The sequence below is a fragment of the Mustela erminea genome, chromosome 18 (genome assembly GCF_009829155.1).
Source record: "Mustela erminea isolate mMusErm1 chromosome 18, mMusErm1.Pri, whole genome shotgun sequence".
Classification (NCBI taxonomy): domain Eukaryota; kingdom Metazoa; phylum Chordata; class Mammalia; order Carnivora; family Mustelidae; genus Mustela; species Mustela erminea.
In genome coordinates, this window is record NC_045631.1 from 56,117,776 (window position 1) to 56,137,096 (window position 19,321).

Here is a 19,321-nt window from a genome sequence, read left to right on the forward strand (position 1 = left end):
TGAGAAAGGGCAGCTGCAGCCAGTTAATGAGTAGGCGAGATGAAGAGAATGAAGTTCACTTTATTCCACTACAGTGGAATTTCTTTAAAAAATACATTCAGGCAGCTGCTGTCCTACAGCCCCAAGCCCAGGCCTCCACGGCCCCAGACCCTGTGGGTGTTGGGAGCTCCCCCTACCCCCAGCCTGGGACTCTATCAGCAGCAGCCAGAAGCAGGGAAACTTTGCGATTCAGGGTCTCAGACGTGTCACAAAGCTCCAGGCCAGAGCCAGTTCTGATGACAGAAGGGGTCCGAGGGCCATGACACCCACACAGGTCTGCTTCTGCCCTGCTTTCCTCCTAAGTCCGCGCAGAGGCTGGCACAGAGGCTGGAGCTGGAGCCCAGACTGGGGGCAGGGTGAAGTCCTACAGTGCCTGGTGCTTCTCCGTCCTGACTCCCCCTGCCGAGGGACCCCGCAGGCCAGGCTCCCCGGGGTGGGGGGTGCAGAACTGGGTGGAAAGGATGGTGGTTGTGTTCTGCAGATTTCCTGGGCTCACCCCCTAACTGCAGTTTCTCCTCTGTGCCTGCATCAGTAGCTGTGCGACAACCCCCACCCCCAGACACTGCTGCCCTCAGCAGGCTGGCTGCTCAGCCCTTTCCTCTACCAGCCCCTTCATGAGGCTGCTCCAGAGCTGTGGCCCTTCTGGGATGACAGAGGACACACATGGCACCACAGTGAGCCCAGGGAGGGAGACACTGAGCAGGTAGCTGCTGCCAGCTGGCCCAGCTGTAAGGCTCCCGCCCTGACCCCATGGAAGTGGAGTGACCCCAGGTAGGCTGGGGGAAAAGGCCACGGCCTTCACCCACAGCTCCTCCCCATCAGCACAGCCCCCCACTGTTTGTGAGCCACTGAGATCGGTCTTCCCCAGAGACCCTCAGCCACGCTCTGTCCCACCCAGGGGAGAGAACAGGCTGAGCAGGATGTCACAGGAGGACCGGGGCCTGGGGGTGTGGCTATAAAGTGACTAATTCTCCCCACCCAGGACCAGAAACAAAGCTGTATGAGGGATGCAAGTACTGAGAAAAATAGATTCCGAGGAAGGCCAGGGTTCCTCCCCTCATACTTTGTGAGGAGGGATGTGACGTTGGAAGGAAGATGGAGTGAAATAAGGAATATGCTTTCAGCTTCAATGTGTATTACATCAGCTGGTGGGAGCAGGAGCGTACGCGAGAGGACCAGGCTCCCGCAAAAGGCCCCATCCCAGCGCTCAGGCTCTAGCCATAGCCTCCCACCCCCAGAGCATGGAGAGGTCTCTGGGCAGAAGGTGCTGGAAGTGCAGGGTGGCCACTGCTGCCTTTCCTGCAGGCTGGACCACAAAGGAAAACCACCTTCTGACCGCTTGGCTGCATCCCCACAGGCCAAGTCCTGCCTTCTCCCCGAGAAAGCGCTTGCCCTTCGAGTGACGGCCGAAATGGCTGGCAGGCAGGCGCGGGCAGCAGCTCTCAGTGCAACAAGAGATGGCAGAGGCGTCCGCCTTCCTTTGGGGGCCGCCCTTCCTCCCCTCGGGTGCTAGCTGTCCACCTTCTTCATGTGGTGGAAGAGGTTACAGAAGAGCTCATACCAGAAGAACACGAAGCCGGTGGAGAGAGCAGCCTTCAGCAGGCTGGGGGACAGGCCCTTGAAGAGGCCCGTGGGGCCTTCCTCTCGTAGCACCTGCTGGGCACAATCCAGGAGGCCCCTATAGCTTCGAACCTGGGCAGAAGTGGAGGACAGAGGAAGTGATTAACACACGGATGTTGACTCTGTCCTTCTGTCATCCAGCACCTGGCACCTCACGGCTCCTAGTCAACACTTGCTGGACAAAGCAATGAAGGCTAAAAGGACAGAGCAGTTCACCTTTGCTTTCTCTTCCAAGCAGACCGGTAATTCGGACTTAACAGAGGCAGCGCCTGGAAATCAGCACCGGACAGAGCTCCTACCGACTGGGCCTCTTAAGGACCCTTTGCCCCATCCCACCAGGCCCCCTTGGGCAGTGGATCTGAACCTGGCCCTTGTGAGCTCTGGCTTCCGGTCTGGCCTTCTCAGTTGGCCACACACTGCGGCCAGACTCACGTCTCCAGGACTCAACTCCCCTCAAGCACCTCTCTCGCCACATCTCCACTAACTCCCCGTTGTGATGACAATGACGTTGTAAAGAATCAAGGGGCACCTGGCTGGCTCAGTTGGCAGAACGTGGGACTCTTGATCTTGGGTCATGAGTTCAAGTCCCACACTGGGCATAGAGCTTACTTAAAAAAAAAAGAAGAGAGGAAAGAAAAAAGAATCAAATCCAAGCTCCAAAGCCAGGTGTTCAAGGGGTTGCTCCATTCGGCCTCAACTTCCCTCCCTGATCTTCCGTCATCCCCCAGCGGTCCTCCCACCAAACAGGCTACAGTCTGTTAGGAGCACCGCTCTCTCCTCGGTCCTGGGCTCCCACCAACTGTCTCTGTGCAAACCTAAACCACTCCTTCCAGACAAGTTCCCAAGTGGAAAAAGGAGATTATAAAACCTTGTATTGCACCTGGCGTTAAAACATACGTGTGTGTTGATGCAAAGAAACAATACGACAGCCAAAGCTTCCGTGTCATTATCTCCGGATGGGTGGTACTGGGAGCTCCATTATCAGTTTTACCTATCTCGGGACTTCTCTGAATTTCCGACACAGATGTATTACAACTAACTCAACACTTTCCCTTCCCCCAAGGAAGGAGTGCTCCCTCCCTCCCAACTCTCAGTCCAGTGCACACTTCTTTTCTGACCTGTCAGACGTGTTCCCTCCTGCGTGGGAGGGAACATGCCTGTTTCACCCCCTTGCCCCACCCCCAGCCCACCACTGCATGGCGCCCCAAAGCAGCCGTGAAAATCCGGTTGAGACTAAGGAACAGTTGAGACTATAAACAGTACGACATCACCCACGATGGGGGCTTCTGCGAATGACAAAGCCTTCTAGTGCCTTTAAAATAGAACTTAGTGGATCAGGTTCCGTTCACCCCTCTCCAGGAACCCCTACAGCATACACGAAACAACCCCACACACGGGTGGGAGTCTCCTCCGTGTTCTTTAGTATTCTGGGGACCCATCTCGTCTTAAGGTTTTATTCATTTGAGAGAGAGAGAGAGAGAAAACACACTTGAGCTCAAGGGCAGGGGAGGAGCAGAGGGAGAGGGACAGGCAGACTCCTCCAAGCACACAGCCCAATGTGGGGTTTGACCCACGACCCCGGTATCACAACCTGAGCCGAAACCAGGAGTCAGACGCTCAAACAACTGTGCCAACCAGGCGCCCCGGGGACCTTTCTCATGTGATCATATTCTTTGTCCCAAACTGAACTGAACATATTTTTTCTCTTTTGCACTTGAAGCGGGCTCCCCGCTGGGTGTTCAACACACGGCTGAACTCACGACCCCAAGATCAAGACCAGAGCTGAGCTAGAGTCAGACACTTAACCTACGGAGCCCCCAGGCGCCCTGAACTGAACACTTTTTAAGAGCGAACCCTGACCCCTCCTTCTCCTGGATCACCCCACGGCATCCCACATGCACAGGGCGGTGCGTGGATTCTCCCCTGTGTTTGGGGATCCCCAGGGACAGGCTGCAGGGGCTAATGCTGAGCACTAGGCAGGTGAGGGGCAAGGCTCAAAGCCCCTGCAGGGGGACAGCTCACCTGGCCGAAGGTGGCTCGCGCCTGCTCAAAGCCTCCGACCTGCAGCCGTTTCTTGAAGAGGTCCAGGGGGTACGTGAGGGTCTTGCTGATGACGCCAGCTCCGCTGCCACACAGCAGGTTTTTGAGGTTCTCTGAACCAAAGTGGGGTGGAGGGGGGAACGTGAGGGAAGTGCCATCGGGGAAAGACATGTTCAAGGTCAAGAGCTCTAAGCCTGCACCACGAAACTAAGAGCCACCAGCCTCCTGAATCTGCGAGAACCACACCCGGCCACTCTGGGCCCGGATGGCAGTAAGGCAGGAACGGAAGTGGGAGCCTGCAGGCTGGGCGGTGTGACTCGGTTCAAGGCTTGGGAAGAAATAAATGTCCTCGGTACCACTGCTGGGGTGGCAACGAGCTGAAAGAAAGGGTCCGCCAGCGGCTGGCTCGGTTGGTTTGGTCAACAGCGGGACAGAGCAGGGTTCAGAGGATGGGGACGTCGTAGCCTCTGACAGGAGAGCCTTAGCCCCTCCAGGGGTCAGAGGAGGTGCCCTGGCTCAGGGGAGGGGACAGCGGAGACCGGGTTTCCCTTCCATGAGGGCTGTCTCACCGTTCTTCCTTCCCTCGGCGGGCAAGACCCACTCGTGCAGGTGCTTCAAGGCGCTGTAAAAGGAGAACTGGAACCCAGCGTAGGGGAAGATGGCAATCAAGGTGGGGTTCAAGCCTTTGTAGAAAACCAAAGGGCCCTCGGTCCGGTACATGGTCACCACGGCGTCTCGCAGGGTCTTATACACCTGGACAGCACACAGGCAGCTCGAGTGAGGGCATGCAGGCCATCTGGCCCTAGAACACAGCCCGTCACGCGCACCTCCCCTCGGCTAAAATCCCAGCTGCCAGAAGCATGACTTTTCTGGGGGAACAAAGAAAATGCTGAACAAAAGTCCCAAGGTAAGGGCTTCCAGCAACCCCCCTTCTAGCTATTTACAAGGCCAGTATGTTCGCACAAGTGCGCAACAGCGCGAGTCCGGCACCGCTGCCACCGCATCCCGCAGAACAGCAGGGACACAAGGTCTGCCCCTGGGTGACGGGTCACATGCACGCTGACACACCCATTCCGAAGGACACAGAGCAGCCACTGAAACAGGATCACGCCATCTACACAACAGATCGGGCATAATCCCCCAAACGTATAGCTGAATGGGCACAGCGAGAGGCTGAAGGGCGGGCTTAGGGCTTGTGGAAGAAAAAAGTCGGCAGGGATCACCCCCAGGGACACACGAGAAGTGAGGAAGGGCCACCGTGACCTCCACAGAGGGAGAGGCGGGGCAGGGAAGAGGGAGACCAACTCTCACCATTTTACACTTCTGGGATTTTCTGCCGTGTGCGTGTATTTAACCTTTTGTAACCTGTCAACAGGCAATCTCCATGCGGGACACCACAGGGCACTGATTTTTCTCAGCACCTTCCATCCCACACTTTGTTTGCAGGGGACCAGAGGGGCTCTGCGTGTGGCGATGAGGGAGGTTCTCTGCACTGAGAAGGGAGGACCCTGGCTGCCTCCGCACCTCCTGGCTCCCAGACGCTGGCAGCCACACTGAAGGATTTCACCCTGGAGACGTCCCAGAAAGGGCCCGGACTCAGAGGAAGGCCACGGGGCAACGAGCCCGCCCTGTATCCACAGCCCCGCTCTGCTTCTCTGTGCCCCCTTTAACACCAGGCTGGCAGCCAAGGGTCATCAGACATCTGAGGAAAGGCTTCATGAAAAAAGGAGACCAGGGCGCCTGCCTGGCCCGGCTGGTCGAGCACAGCACTCCTGATCTCAGGGTCATCAGTCTGAGCTCTGCGGTGGTTACAAAAGACCAAAACCCAAAAATCCCGAGACCAAAATGATCAACTGGGGGGAGAGAAGGGCACAGAGATCGTGTAGAAGGAAGAGACCGTGTAGACAGAAGAAGGAAACTAAAGGAAACAGAGGCCAACCACAAAATTGGAATTAACATTCTCAGGCCACAAAGAAGGCATCACCTCCGTGATAAAAGGAAAGGGTCTGTTTAAAAATGAGGTAAGAAGGCATCTGGGTGGGGGCGCCTGGGTGGCTTAGTGGGTTAAAGCCTCTGCTTTCGGCTCAGGTCATGATCCCAGGGTCCTGGGATCGAGCCCCGCATCGGGCTCTCTGCTCAGCGGGGAGCCTGCTTCCTCCTCTCTCTCTGCCTACTTGTGATCTCTGTCTGTCAAATAAATAAATAAAATCTTTGAAAAAAAAAAAAAAAAAAAAGAAGGCATCTGGGTGGCTCAGTTGGTTGGGCGACTGACTGCCTTTAGCTCAGGTCATGGTCCCGGAGTTCCCGGATCGAGTCCCGCATCGGGCTTCCAGCTCCGTGGGGAGTCTGCTTCTCTCTCTGACCTTCTCCCCTCTCATGTCTCCCTCACTAGCTCTCTCAAATAAATGAATAAAATCTTTAAAAATAAAGAAATGAAAAAATAAATAAAATAAAAAATTAAAAAGAGGTAAGATTCAGAGAACAAGAGAAACTCCTGAGGGAAAAAAATCTTTGTGAGTTTGAGTTAGGCAGATTTCTTTTTTTTTTCTTTTTAAGATTTTATTTATTTATTTGAAAGACAGAGAGAGTGAGAAAGAGTGGGAGGGTAGGGAGAGAAAAACTGAAGCTGATCCACGCTGAGCACAGAGCCCATGTGGGGTTCAATCCCATGACTTCGAGATCATGACCTGACGTGACACCAAGAGTTGGACACTTAACCCACTGAGCCACACAGGCACAGAGATTTCTTTCTTTCTTTTTTTTTTTTTTTTTAAAGATTTTATTTATTCATTTGACACAGAGAGATCACAAGTAGGCAGAGAGGCAGGCAGAGAGAGAGAGAGGAGGAAGCAGGCTCCCCGCGGAGCAGAGAACCCGATGCGGGACTCGATCCCAGGACCCTGAGATCATGACCTGAGCCGAAGGCAGCGGCTTAACCCACTGAGCCACCCAGGCGCCCAGGCACAGAGATTTCTTAGATAAAAAACCCGAAAGCAAAATGCATAAAAGGACAAATTGATAAGTTAAGACTTTACTGGGGCTCTTGGCTGGTTCAGTCAGTTAAATGTCTGCCTTCAGGGGCACCTGGGTGGCTCAGTCGTTAAGCGTCTGCCTTCGGCTCAGGTCATGATCCCAGAGTTCTGGGATCGAGCCCCGCATCGAGCTCCCTGCTCAGCAGGAAGCTTGCTTCTCCCTTTCCCAATCCCTCTGCTTGTGTTCCCTCTCTCGCTGTGTCTATTTCTATCAAATAAATAAATAAAATCTTTAAAAAAAAAAAAAAATGTCTGCCTTCAGCTCAGGTCATGATCCCAGGGTCCTGGGACCGAGCCCTGCATCGGGCTCCCTGCTCAGTGCAGAGTCTGCTTCTCCTGCCCTCTGCCTGCCGCTCCCCGACAAATAAATAAATAAAATCTTGTAAAAAATTAAAAACATCTGCTCTTCAAAAAAAAAGGCTATGAGGATGTGAAGGCAGCCACAGCCAGGGACACACAAAAAAATATGTAAAACAAAAACAGCAAACCACCAAAATGGGAAAACAATTTGAACAGATTGCTTTGGCCAAGAAGGTGCTCAGAGGGCAAATAAACACATAAAAAGACATTCAACATCTCCGTGGTAAAACCACAATGAGATACCACTATTCACATCTAGCAGAGTGGCTAAGATTTAAAAGAATAAAAATAGGAGCTCCTGGCTGGCTGAGTCAGTTGAGCGCCCAACTCTTGGTTTTGGCTCAGGTCATGACTTTAGGGTCGTGAGAGTGAGCCCCGAGTCAGGCTCCTTGCTAGCGGAGAGTCTGCTCGAGACTCTTTCCCTCTGCCCCTCGCCCTGCTCACAGGCATACTGATTGTCTGCCTCAAGTAAGTAAGTAAATCTTTTTTTACTTTTTTAAGATTTTATTTATTTGACAGAGAGAAATTACAAGTACACTGAGAAGCAGGCAGAGAGAGAGAGAGAAGGAAGCAGGCTCCCTGCTGAGCAGAGAGCCCGATGCAGGACTCGATCCCAGGACCCTGAGATCATGACCTGAGCCAAAGGCAGCGGCTTAACCCACTGAGCCACCCAGGCGCCCCAAGTAAGTAAATCTTTAAAAAAGAATAAAATTCTGGATGGAACTAGAGGTATCATGTTAAGTGAAATAAGTCCATCAGAGAAAGACAATTATCATATGCTCTCACTGATAGGTGGAAATTAAGAAACAAGGCAGAGCATCATAGGGGAAGAGAGGAAGAAAAATGAAACAAAACGAAACCAGAGAGGGAGACAAACCATAAGAGACTCAATCCTAGGAAACAAACTGAGGGTTGCTGGAGGGAAGGGGGGTGCAGGGATGGGGTAACTGGGTGACAGGACATTGGGGAAGGCCTGTTGTAATGAGCCTGGGTATTATATAAGACTGATGAAACACAGACCTGTACCCCTAAGACAAATAATACATTACATGTTAATTCATTGAATTTAAATTTTAAAAAATAAAATTTTAAAAATTTTAAAAAGAATAAAATAAAAGGGTGCCTGGGTGGCTCAGTGGTTTAAGCTGCTGCCTTCGGCTCAGGTCATGATCGGGTCCTGGGATCGAGTCCCGCATCGGGCTCTCTGCTCAGCGGGGAGCCTGCTTCCCTCTCCCTCTCTCTGCCTGCCTCTCTGCCTACTTGTGATCTCTGTCAAATAAATACAAATCTTTAAAAAATTTTTAAAAAAAGAATAAAGTAAAAATAAAAACCAGATAACAGTAAGCACTGGTGAGGATTAGGAGCAGCCAGAACTGTTGGTGGGAATGCGAAATGGCACAGCCATGTAGGAAGCAGGCTGGCTTTTCCTCATAAAATTAAACATTTTCACCATACAACTCAGCAACCCCACACCCAGGTTTTCACCCAAGAGAAAAAAAAAAACGTTCACAAAATAATCTGTTGTGGGTTTTTGTTTTGTTTTAAAGATTTTATTTATTCATTTGAAAGGGAGAGAGACAGAGAGAGCACAAGCATGGGGAGAGGCAGAGACAGAGGGACAAGCAGACTCCCCGCTGAGCTGGGAGCCCGACGTGAGGCTTGATCCCAGGACCTAGAGATCATGACCTGAGCTGAAGACAGATGTTTAACCCTCTGAGCCAGGTGCCGTGTGTGTGTGTGTGTGTGTGTGTAAGATTTCATTCATTTATCTGACAGAGAGAGACAGACAGCGAGAGAGGGAACACAAGTAGGGGAGTGGGAGAGGGAGAAGTAGGCTTCCCGCTGAGCAGGGAGCCTGATGTGAGGCTCCTGGGATCATGACCTGAGCCAAAGGTAAATGTCTAAGAATGAAGCCACCTGGACGCCCCTTACACAATAATCTGTATGTGAATTTTCATGGTGGTTTTACTCATAATCACCAAAAAACTGGAGAATATGCCTGACATCTTCCCACTAACAAACCATGGTAGGGCCACGTGACAGAATACTATGCAGCAAGGAAAAGGAATGGACCACTCACACACGTGGCACACATGAATCTCAAGGCCAGATGCCAAGTGAAGGGCAAGGGTGCCTACTCGAACTACGTGAGACGTAGTTCCCTGTGTGACATTCTGAAAAAGGTGAAACTTTAGACAGAAGACAGACCAAGGCAATGGAAGGGACTGACTAAAAAGGGGGGCAGGAAGATATTTTGGGGGTAACGGAACTTTTGTTTTATATCTTGATTCTTTTTTTTTTTTTAAAGATTTATTTATTTATCTGACAGAGATCACAAGTAGGCAGAGAGGCAGGCAGAGAGAGAGGGGGAACTAGGCTCCCTGCTGAGCAGAGAGCCTGATGTGGGGCTCGATCCCAGGACCCTGGGATCATGACCTGAGCTGAAGGCAGAGGCTTTAACCCACTGAGCCACCCAGGCGCCCCTATATCTTGATTCTAATAGTGGTTATGTGACTGTATGCACTCACCGAAAGTCACTAAGGGGTGCCTGGGGGGCTCAGTTGGTCAAGCGTCTGACTTGCGCTTGGGTCATGATCTTGAGGCCCTGGGATGGAGCCCCATGTTGGGCTCCACCCTCAGGAGGGCCAGCTTGTCCCTCTACCCCTTCCCCCGCCCCTACTTGTGCTCTCTTTCTCTCTCAAATAAATAAAATCTTTTTTTTTTTTTTTAAGATTTTATTTATTTATTTGTCATAGAGAGAGAAGCGAGAGCAAGCACAGGCAGACAGAGTGGCAGGCAGAGGCAGAGGGAGAAGGAGAAGCAGGCTCCCTGCCAAGCAAGGAGCCCGATGTGGGACTCGATCCCAGGACGCTGGGATCATGACCTGAGCCGAAGGCAGCCGCTTAACCAACTGAGCCACCCAGGCGTCCCTCAAATAAATAAAATCTTAAAAAAAAAAAAAAAGTCAGACAGCTCTATACTAAAAAGAGTGAATTTTACTGTGTATGTAAGGTATGCTTCAATAAACCGGACTAAATCAAACCAAAGAGCTCTTGGGAACTAACATGCATCAGCAAACATTTTCTAAATTCAGTAGAGGCCCCAAATAATAGAGGCAAGGAAACCTCCCAGAAAGTAGGACAGAAAAACAGAGAGTTAAACAATAGTAGGGAAAAGATAAGGCAACCAGAGAACAGACCCAGGATGTCCAATACCCAACTGACATGAATTACTGGAGAAAGAAAAGGGAAAAACAACAACAACAGAAAGTAGCAATTGTGAATAACCATTCATGACCATTTTATGGGCAGGAGTAACAGGAGTGTCCAGACTAAAGGGTCGAGAAGTGTCCATCACAATGAATGAAAGAGACAAGGACCGGTGCACACCATTGGTAAATCTCTAGAATGCCAAAAATCAAGAGGGGATCCTGAAAGTTCCCAAGGCAGGAAGGGTGATAGTTTCATATAAAGGATCATTAATCCGAGTGGTTCTGGACTTCTCTACAGCAACACTGAGGGCTACCTAGAATCCTATGCCCAAATCATGAGTCAAATAAAGGCATTTTCTACCAAGGCTTCTCTAAAGAAGCTGTATCTCCAACATATCTCCAACAAAATGGGGGATTAATCAAGAAAGAGAAGACATGGGACCCAATGTCCTAACAAAACGCTGCTAATAGTCCTGAAGCAAAGAGTCCACACTGAAGCCAGAGTGAAGGCTGCCAGAGTTGGAGGCTCTAGGAGAGGCTCCCTGATGATGTGGGACGGATGACTATAGGCTGACCCTATCAAGATTGTTTGAGAGCGCCTGGGTGGCTCAGTGGGTTAAGCCCCTGCCTTCGGCTCAGGTCATGATCTCAGGGTCCTGGAATATTTTATTTAAAATATTTTATTTTATATAATAAAATATTTTAATATTTAATATTTTATATATAAATATTTCATTTAAAAATAAATAAATAGATAAATAAATAAATAAAATACAAGGCAACCACTAACTTCAGGCAAGACAAAGGTATACAAGAAGATGTAATCATAATGTATTTCAAGGCTCAGCAGTAATATTTATATAATCATAATAGCACAGACACTTGTTTCTAATTTAGCCAAAATCTATAAATCAGTTATACTGAAATTAAAGGAGGTGCAAGCACACGAGGGTGGTGGTACAAGAGATAAACTCTTATCTCCCACAGTAGCCATTAAAAGCTAATGCCTATAATTTAAAAAATTAGGAAGAAATACAAAGAGAGAACACTAGTAGTAAAAGAGTATTACTAAGAATTAGGAAGTAAAATAATGAGAAAACCACAAGTATGAAATGTGGTTGCAGGGGCACCTGGGTGGTCAGTGGGTTAAGCCTCTGCCTCTGGCTCAGGTCATGATCTCAGGGTCCTGGGATTGAGTCCCGCATCCGGCTCTCTACTCAGCGGGGAGCCCGCTTCCCCTCATGCCCGCCTGTCTCTCTGCCTACTTGTGATCTCTGTCAAATAAATAAATAAAATCTTTAAAAAATAAAAACAAAAAATATATATATAAAAATAAAATAAAAATAAAAGTGGTTGCCTCTGGGGACTGGAATCAGAGGGTGGCTGGTAGTGTTTGTTATAATTCATGCAGAACCACCTGTCTTTTTTTTTTTTTTTTTTAAGATTTATTTATTTATTTATCAGAGAGAGAGAGAGAGGGAGAGAGCGAGCACAGGCAGACAGAATGGCAGGCAGAGGCATAGGCAGAGGGAGAAGCAGGCTCCCCGCCGAGCAAGGAGCCCCATGCGGGACTCGATCCCAGGACGCCGGGACCATGACCTGAGTCCGAAGGCAGCTGCTTAACCAACTGAGCCACCCAGGCATCCCCCACCTGTCTTTTTAACCTCTATACACAATATAGATCACTGATTAAAAAACATTTTAGGGAGGCGTTAGGCTGCTTCAGGATGAAGCTGAACATCTCTTTCCCAGCTACTGGCCGCCAGAAACTCATTGAAGCGGACGATGAACGCAAACTCCGGACCTTTGATGAGGAGCGTACGGCCGCAGAAGTTGCTGCGGACGCCCTCGGTGAAGAACGGAAGGGTTATGTGGTCCGAATCGGTGGTGGCAATGACAAACAAGGCTTCCCCATGAAGCAGGGTGTCTTGACCCATGGCCGTGTCCGCCTGCTGCTGAGTAAGGGGCATTCCTGCTACAGACCAAGGAGGACGGGAGAGAGAAAGCGCAAATCTGTTCGGGGTTGCATCGTGGACGCCAATCTCAGTGTTCTCAACTTGGTCATTGTAAAGAAAGGGGAGAAGGATATTCCTGGACTCACTGATACTGCTGTGCCTCGACGCCTGGGGCCCAAAAGAGCCAGCAGAATCCGCAAACTCTTCAATCTCTCTAAAGAAGATGATGTCCGCCGGTATGTTGTGAGAAAGCCCTTAAACAAAGAAGGTAAGAAACCTAGAACCAAAGCGCCCAAGATCCAGCGTCTTGTTACTCCACGTGTCCTCCAACACAGACGGCGGCGTAGTGCTCTGAAGAAACAGCGCACTAAGAAAAACAAGGAAGAGGCTGCAGAATATGCTAAACTTTTGGCCAAGAGAATGAAGGAGGCCAAAGAAAAACGCCAGGAACAGATTGCCAAGACACGGAGGCTGTCCTCTCTGAGAGCTTCTACCTCTAAGTCTGAGTCCAGTCAAAAATGAGATTTTCTAAGAGTGACAAATAAATAAGATCAGACATTAAAAAAAAAAAAAAAGTTTTAAAGATTTTATTTATTTATTTGTCTATTTAGAGAGAGCGTGCACACAAGCAGGGGGAGGGGCAGAGGGAAAGGGAGAGAGGATCTCAAGCAGCCTCCATGCTGAGCGAGGAACCCTGATGCAGGGCTCGTTGTCACAACCCTGAGATCATGACCTGAGCCTAAAGCAAGAGTCGGATGGATGCTCAACCAACGGAGCCACCAGGCACTCCTGATTAAGAAACATTTTAAAGATTTTACTTATTTATTTGAGAGACAGAGATTGCAACAGAGATAGAGAGAGAGAGGGAGTGAGCATGAGTGGAGAGAAGGAAAAGCAGGCCCCCCGCTGAGCAGGGAGCATGACGCAGGGATCCATCCCAGGACCCCAGGATCATGACCTCAGCCGAAGGCAGAAGCTTAACTAGCTGAGCCACCCAGGTACCGCTAAGACGCATTTTAAAGGTGAGGACTGACACCACGGCTGCTGCTGTTCTACGGAAGCTGGGAGGTTCTACAGCTTTTAAACAGATCTCTTCCACTCACTTTTGCACACAACTTGCTGATCATTCCAGAATCTAGAATCCCTATCTCAATCACCTCAGCCAGAGGGCTAATGAGTTTATTCTCTTTTCTCACACCTTTTCCTTCTTACAGACCTCTTTTCATTTGACAGACAGATCACAAGCAGGCAGAGGCAGGCAGAGAAGAGGAGGAAGCAGGCTCCCTGCTGAGCAGAGAGCCCGACATGGGGCTCAATCCCAGGACCCCAGGATCATGACCTGAGCCAAAGGCAGAGGCTTAACCCACTGAGCCACCCAGGCACTCCACAGACCTCTTTTCAAAATGTATTACTGAAGTGGGTGCCTGGGTGGCTCAGTGGGTTAAGCCGCTGCCTTCGGCTCAGGTCATGATCTCAGGGTCCTGGGATCGAGTCCCGCATCGGGCTCTCTGCTCAGCGGGGAGCCTGCTTCCTCCTCTCTCTCTGCCTGCCTCTGCCTACTTGTGTTCTCTGTCAAATAAATAAATAAAATCTTTAAAAAAAAAAAATGTATTACTGAAGTATAATTGACATACAATGTTCTATTAGTTTCAGGTGTACCTTCTCATAGATTTTTTTTTTCTTTTTTTTTTTTTTAAAGGATTTTATTTATTTATTTGACAGACAGAGATCACAAGTAGGCAGAAAGGCAGGGAGAGAGAGAGAGGAGGAAGCAGGCTCCCCGCTGAGCAGAGAGCCCGATGCGGGGCTCGATCCCAGGACCCTGGGATCATGACCCGAGCCGAAGGCAGAGGCTTTAACCCACTGAGCCACCCAGGCGCCCCCATAGATTTATTTTCTTAACTACAGGCTGGGAAGTCATGGAAGAGGACGCCGGCATCCCAGAGCAGAGAAGCCAGTGGAGTACCACCACTTATTTTTTTCATCCCAGCAGGCACCACTTTGCTGGCGGCTATCTGTCTTCTCCAACTACAGACATGCTTCTCCTCCAGCTCTCTGCTCAGTGGCTAGGGCCCCTCATCGCATTTCCCCACCAGGAGAAAGCTCTATTTCCGGCTAACGGGCCATTCAGAAGGAGCCAGCTCTGGTGCCCCATTCGTTTGCTTGCACACTGTTCCCAAGACGCTTTGCCCTTCTAAACCAAAAAAGCCATTAGGGCGGCTCCTAAACAAAAGGGCTCCACCAGCCCAGGATCTCCACCCCGGGCAATGGACCTGAACCAGAACCACAGTCATTGTAAAGCACATCAAATTCTTAAGCAGTGCCATTTCCCACCCAAATACCCTGAAGCAGAAGGGAGGTGGAAAAATCACTCTTCCTTGGTTAAGCGTACACGTGCGTGCTCTCTTACACACACACACACACACACACACAGAGACGCATCTGCGCTGCTATTCTTATGTGTGTCCAGGAAACAAAGATTCTGGTGGGAGGTCTATTTCAGGATTGAATCCCTCCCTTCCACTCAGTAAGTTCTTCCCGGAATCGGAGTCAATCATCTCATTTTCTCCATCCAGGCTTTGTGCGAACCAAAACCACTCTCACAATAATCCAGAAATAGGATCTCAAGTCTCAGTCTCCCGGACGCCTCTCTGTCCAGCCTACTGCTCCTGACTTGCTCTGTTTCCCACCTGTAGGCTCTGTCCCGGCGTGAGGCTGCGAGCGCCCGGCATGGTGTTCAGCACGGTCGCGGGTCTTACAGACAGACCAACGCAGGGGCTGCATGCCCTGGCAAGCCTGGGGGTTCTGTTCCCTCTAAGGAAAAGAGCTGTGAGTGCTGGAACGCCTGTTGCATGGGCGCCCCCGCTCCGGCCCAGCCACTCACCTTGGGCTCACCCTGAGCGGCAAAGCGAGTGCGCAGCACGTCCACGGGCTGCACGGCCAGGGTGGCGGCGCTGGCAGACAGGCCGCCACACACAAAGTGCACAGAGAAGTCGCGGGCATCGTACGTGGTGGCTCTGTGCACCAGCTCGGTCAGCAGCTCGAACGACAGAAACTACAAGAGCACGTGACAAAGTCATTGACAAACAGTCCCCCAAGCCCACTGAGGGCCTGTCAGGACAGTCTCCTGGGGCAACGCCTAACTGATATTCAGTTTGGGCTAAGTCCCCGCGGTGGGGGGAACTTATGGAAGGGAACGCCCGTATGGTACAGCTTGGTCTGACGCTGTCTTCAATTTCAGACTTCAAACTTCACATAGTGACCCCGTTAAGACAAGCAGAAGTGTGGAGACCGCCTCCAGCTGCCCCAGCCAGGCAGCGTCCCTGCAGGCCCCACCTTCCCAATGATCCTCTGTTGAGCAACACGACCCCGGGGCCCTGGCACATTCCCCTGCCACCTACTTGGACTGCTCCATAGCCTATAGAGAGAAGCTGCGCTGGGACGTGTCCTTTCCAGAATGCTGTGGGGCCTTCCTCCTGCAAAATCTGTCTCCCAGCCTGTAGGATCCCATGGTATTTTGCACCGGGGTCACTGCGAGACAGGCGCTCAATCTGGAGCTGGGAATCAGAATCGAAAAGGTCAGTGTGGGGTGAGACGGAGAAATTTTGGAAAATGTAACAAAGGCAGCGAAGCTCTTCCTCTTGACGAAATTCCAAACTCTGGAAACTGCTTTGACAAGAAAGAGAGAACTGGTCCTCCAGCCCATTACATGGGGGAAAAAAAGAAGGAAAGGATACCTGGAAACGGATCTTGATGACATCCAAGGGGCTGATCATCACCCGAGTGACAAGTCCAGACACAGACCCTGCCACCGCCACCTCAAAACTGGAGATATTCCTGCCATCAGCTTTGGGGTCATAGCCAACCATCCCTGCCTCTGGCCCATACAACGTCCATCAGTTCCAATCTAAAAGCAAGAGACACGGAGTAAACACCAGAGCAAGTTCTTAGGGTCTCTGCTCACAAGCCACCTCCTCAGAGCAGCCCTCCCTGACCATCGCATCTTGCCCTGCTTTATTCTTCTGCACAGCATTAATATACTGGACACTTATTCTGGACATCTGTTTCTTGCCACCTTCGCCCACTAGAATGCGAACCTATGAAAACATGGCCTTGCTCTCATTTGCCCATCTCTGTATTTCCAGTGCCTGGAACACAGCCCAGCACCGTGAGTGCTCCTATCTGTTGACTGAATGAACCGACAGGGGTGGTAGGAAATCATTCACTTCCAGAGATCAGCTCGCTTTCCAAGACACCTGGCTTTATGGCCGGAGGGAAAGTCCCTGCCTGAGCCAGGGGGCAGAGCCCACTGCAGCTGAGCACCGAGGCAGACGTCCGACATGCAGGCCCAAGAGCACGATGCGGGATTCCCCAATAAGCCCACGTGATCCAGAGAAACCCAGTAACTCCTGAGACCTCCTGCATACCGCCCTCCCCCCACCCCCCGCCCCGCCACTGTCTGCACACCAAAGGCCAGTGGCTTTGAAATGATGTTCCTCGGCCCACTTGATCCCCGTTGACCTCTTCAACCTCCCCCTGGACCTCTCTTCAGCCACTTCAATAGGGTGGGCTCTGCTCCTGACCAGTTTCTAGAAAGCACTGTTTGGGTTCCTATCTGCCAACCTTGCCTCTGCACCTACTGTTCCCCATGTCTGAAACACAGCAGCTCACCCCATCCCCCTGCCCCATATATCTCCCCTCACTCTTCCCCAGATGAGCCCCTCCCATGCACCACAGCTCAGCTAAGGAGCACCGCCCCTCCCCCCAATCCAGGGGTCGTCCTCATGTCCTCTCTAGCATTCACAGCACTTGCTCCTGGTTGAGAAGCGCTCTTCTGAATTCATCTTTTTTTTTTTTAATTTTATTTATTTATTTGGCAGAGAGAGATCACAAGCAGGCAGAGAGGCAGGCAGAGAGGAGGGGGAAGCAGGCTGCTCGCTGAGCAGAGAGCCCGGTGCAGGGCTCGATCCCAGGACCCTGAGATCGCCACCCGAGTCAAAGGCAGAAGCTTCAACCCACTGAGCCACCCAGGCTCCCCGAGAACCGTTGTTCTACAGAAACACTCCCATGGGTGTGTAAAATGTCATGAATTACGTCACTGTTTGTAAAACTGAGTAACACACAAATACTTATCAACAGAGGGATGGGATAAATACAGTAAGTCACATCCACGCAATCCTCTGCAGCCATGAAGAACGAGCTAGAGAGATACAGACACTGAAAAGATGACTGCAATACACTGAAACGTGCGAAAAACGTTTCAGAACAGTATGTCTAGTATAACCCCATGTTTGCAAAATAACAGCAAGACTGATCACACTCCCTACAGGAGTAGAAAGCACAGGGAAAAACTCTGTATCAACACACACACGGGCAGGTTGGGAAGATCACCTCTGGGGGAAGGGTTGGCAAAGGAAGAGAGAAAACACATCTCTCCCTTTACTTACACAATTCTATATCCTGTGAATCTGTTATGCCCCATCCCACCCCGCCCCAAGACAATTAAAACTAAATATAAAATGAGTTTAGAAGGAGCTGCAGAGCTAACCTAGTTCTTGAATACCAACAGTAACAGGAAAGTCAGTGTCCACACAGGGCGGAGCGGATTCTTTTTTGCCTCTGAAACGGCCCGCTCCACTCCCGCAGCCCCAAATTTGCTTTCGTGTATGAAAGTAGTGCCCCAACCCATCCTTAACATTAACATGGCATTTCTACGTGGCACTCGAGCAAAGCATTCTAAGATAATATATATTTTTTTAAGTCTAATGGTGGGGTGCCTGGGTGGCTGACCAGCCGACTCTTGATTTCAGCTCAGGTCCTGATCTCAGGGTCGTGAAATCGAGCCCCACAACCCGCTTAGGCTACTCTCTTTCCCGAGTCCTCCAGGCTATAGCTAAACTCCCCCAGTACCCAGGGACGCTTATTTAACCTGGGTTCTCCTCTCTCGCTTCTGGATAATGAGAATGATGTCTGCCCTACCTAGCCCAGACTGCTGGGACGATCATGCAAGACACCGTATGTGGTAAGCTTTGTAAAAAAGGTAAAAGTCTAAAACAAGCGAAAGGGCTGGTTAAATACAGTTGCAGCTACTTTAGTGTTTTTCCACTTGCTCAAATTTCCTTCTTGTACCGGTAAGCCTTGATATTTACCTAAGGAGACAAAATAAATATGAAGTACGACTGCATATGCGTGATATACAGAATAAAGCACGGAGAGACGGGGTCCCTGGAGTGAGCGGCAGGGGGGCGGGGGGCGGGACAGAGCGCGCCTCCGTCATGCCCCTCCTCGTACTGCGGAAGCCCCCGGCGCTGGGCTATGAGCGGTGAGCTCGCGTGCCCGTGTGTCCGCATGTTCAGCGAAGGGTCCCCAGAGACGTCCCCGCGTGTGGACACACGTGTCCAGCTGTGCCTCGGGGCGTTTTCGCCCCAAGTCCGAGAAGACGCCGGCGAAGCACGCACCCACGTGTACGGGTGTCCCGCGTGTGTGCGAGCTTTTGGCCCCTGCGTCCCTGAAGATGCTTCTCAGGTCAGGCATGACACGTGAGCGTACAGGCCCTGCCCCCACGTGAGTGCCGGCGCCTGGGTGCGACCCCCCAGTCCCCGAGAGCACGGCGAGGAAGGAGAGGGTAGAGGTCACTCACCCGGCACGAAGGGCGCGGCACAACTCCGCGCGCGCTTCTCTTCCTACCTCCTCACGCAGTCTCACAGCAAAACTAATTGAGCCTGGCAGTAACTGGCGGGCTTCCGGACCAATCACCGGGCAGCTTCCGACAGGGGTTGGACCAATAGTTGTATAGTAACAGATGGGCCCCACCTCTTGCAACGTATCACTGGGTAATGTAGTTCATCGCTAACGAGGCTGTCCCCGTTTTGGGGGCAGAGCCTTCTGGGAGGTGTAGTCTCACTACGCGCGCGTGCGCGAATGTTATTCACGCGTGGGCAGGTGGCGCTTCTTGAAGTACGGATGTGCCCTTGGGAGGTCGCAGCACTAAATGGCGCGTGGCTCCTATCGTCTTTCGAGCGGGGGCGAGGTTGGGTGCTCTGAATTTGACCCGCTTTCTTCAA

At 51.1% G+C, this 19,321-nt stretch overlaps 2 protein-coding genes across 5 annotated transcripts; one reads left to right on the forward strand and one right to left on the reverse strand.

The window, feature by feature from the left end:
- Positions 1-42: 42 nt before the first annotated feature.
- Positions 43-19,003, reverse strand: SLC25A19 (solute carrier family 25 member 19). 4 transcript variants are annotated; one of them, XM_032322697.1, is made up of 8 exons: positions 18,898-19,003; positions 18,355-18,406; positions 15,995-16,164; positions 15,659-15,814; positions 15,142-15,312; positions 4,269-4,452; positions 3,682-3,812; positions 43-1,731 (listed from the first exon to the last, which is right to left on the reverse strand). In XM_032322697.1, exons 3-8 carry the CDS (start codon positions 16,124-16,126, stop codon positions 1,549-1,551), a joined length of 957 nt encoding a protein of 318 aa, XP_032178588.1. In that variant the 5' UTR covers positions 16,127-16,164; positions 18,355-18,406; positions 18,898-19,003; the 3' UTR covers positions 43-1,548. The 4 variants fall into 4 exon arrangements, with proteins under 4 accessions (XP_032178588.1, XP_032178589.1, XP_032178590.1 ...); XM_032322698.1 differs by having other exon boundaries at positions 18,348-18,406; XM_032322699.1 differs by lacking the exon at positions 18,355-18,406 and having other exon boundaries at positions 18,898-18,975.
- LOC116578408 (40S ribosomal protein S6-like) lies at positions 12,011-12,832 on the forward strand. Its single transcript, XM_032322705.1, has one exon. It carries the CDS (start codon positions 12,030-12,032, stop codon positions 12,777-12,779), a length of 750 nt encoding a protein of 249 aa, XP_032178596.1. The 5' UTR covers positions 12,011-12,029; the 3' UTR covers positions 12,780-12,832.
- Positions 19,004-19,321: the final 318 nt, after the last annotated feature.

Bases quoted from the DNA above. Each gene is read 5' to 3' on its own strand.
- LOC116578408 (XM_032322705.1), top strand. From the start codon at position 12,030: ATGAAGCTGAACATCTCTTTCCCAGCTACTGGCCGCCAGAAACTCATT.
- SLC25A19 (XM_032322697.1), bottom strand. From the start codon at position 16,126: ATGGTTGGCTATGACCCCAAAGCTGATGGCAGGAATATCTCCAGTTTT. The intron at 3,813-4,268 runs GTGAGACAGCCC...ACTTTGGTTCAG, and splicing joins CGCCGAGGGAAGGAAGAACG to AGAACCTCAAAAACCTGCTG. The intron at 1,732-3,681 runs GTGAGCTGTCCC...ACTTCTGCCCAG, and splicing joins CGCGAGCCACCTTCGGCCAG to GTTCGAAGCTATAGGGGCCT.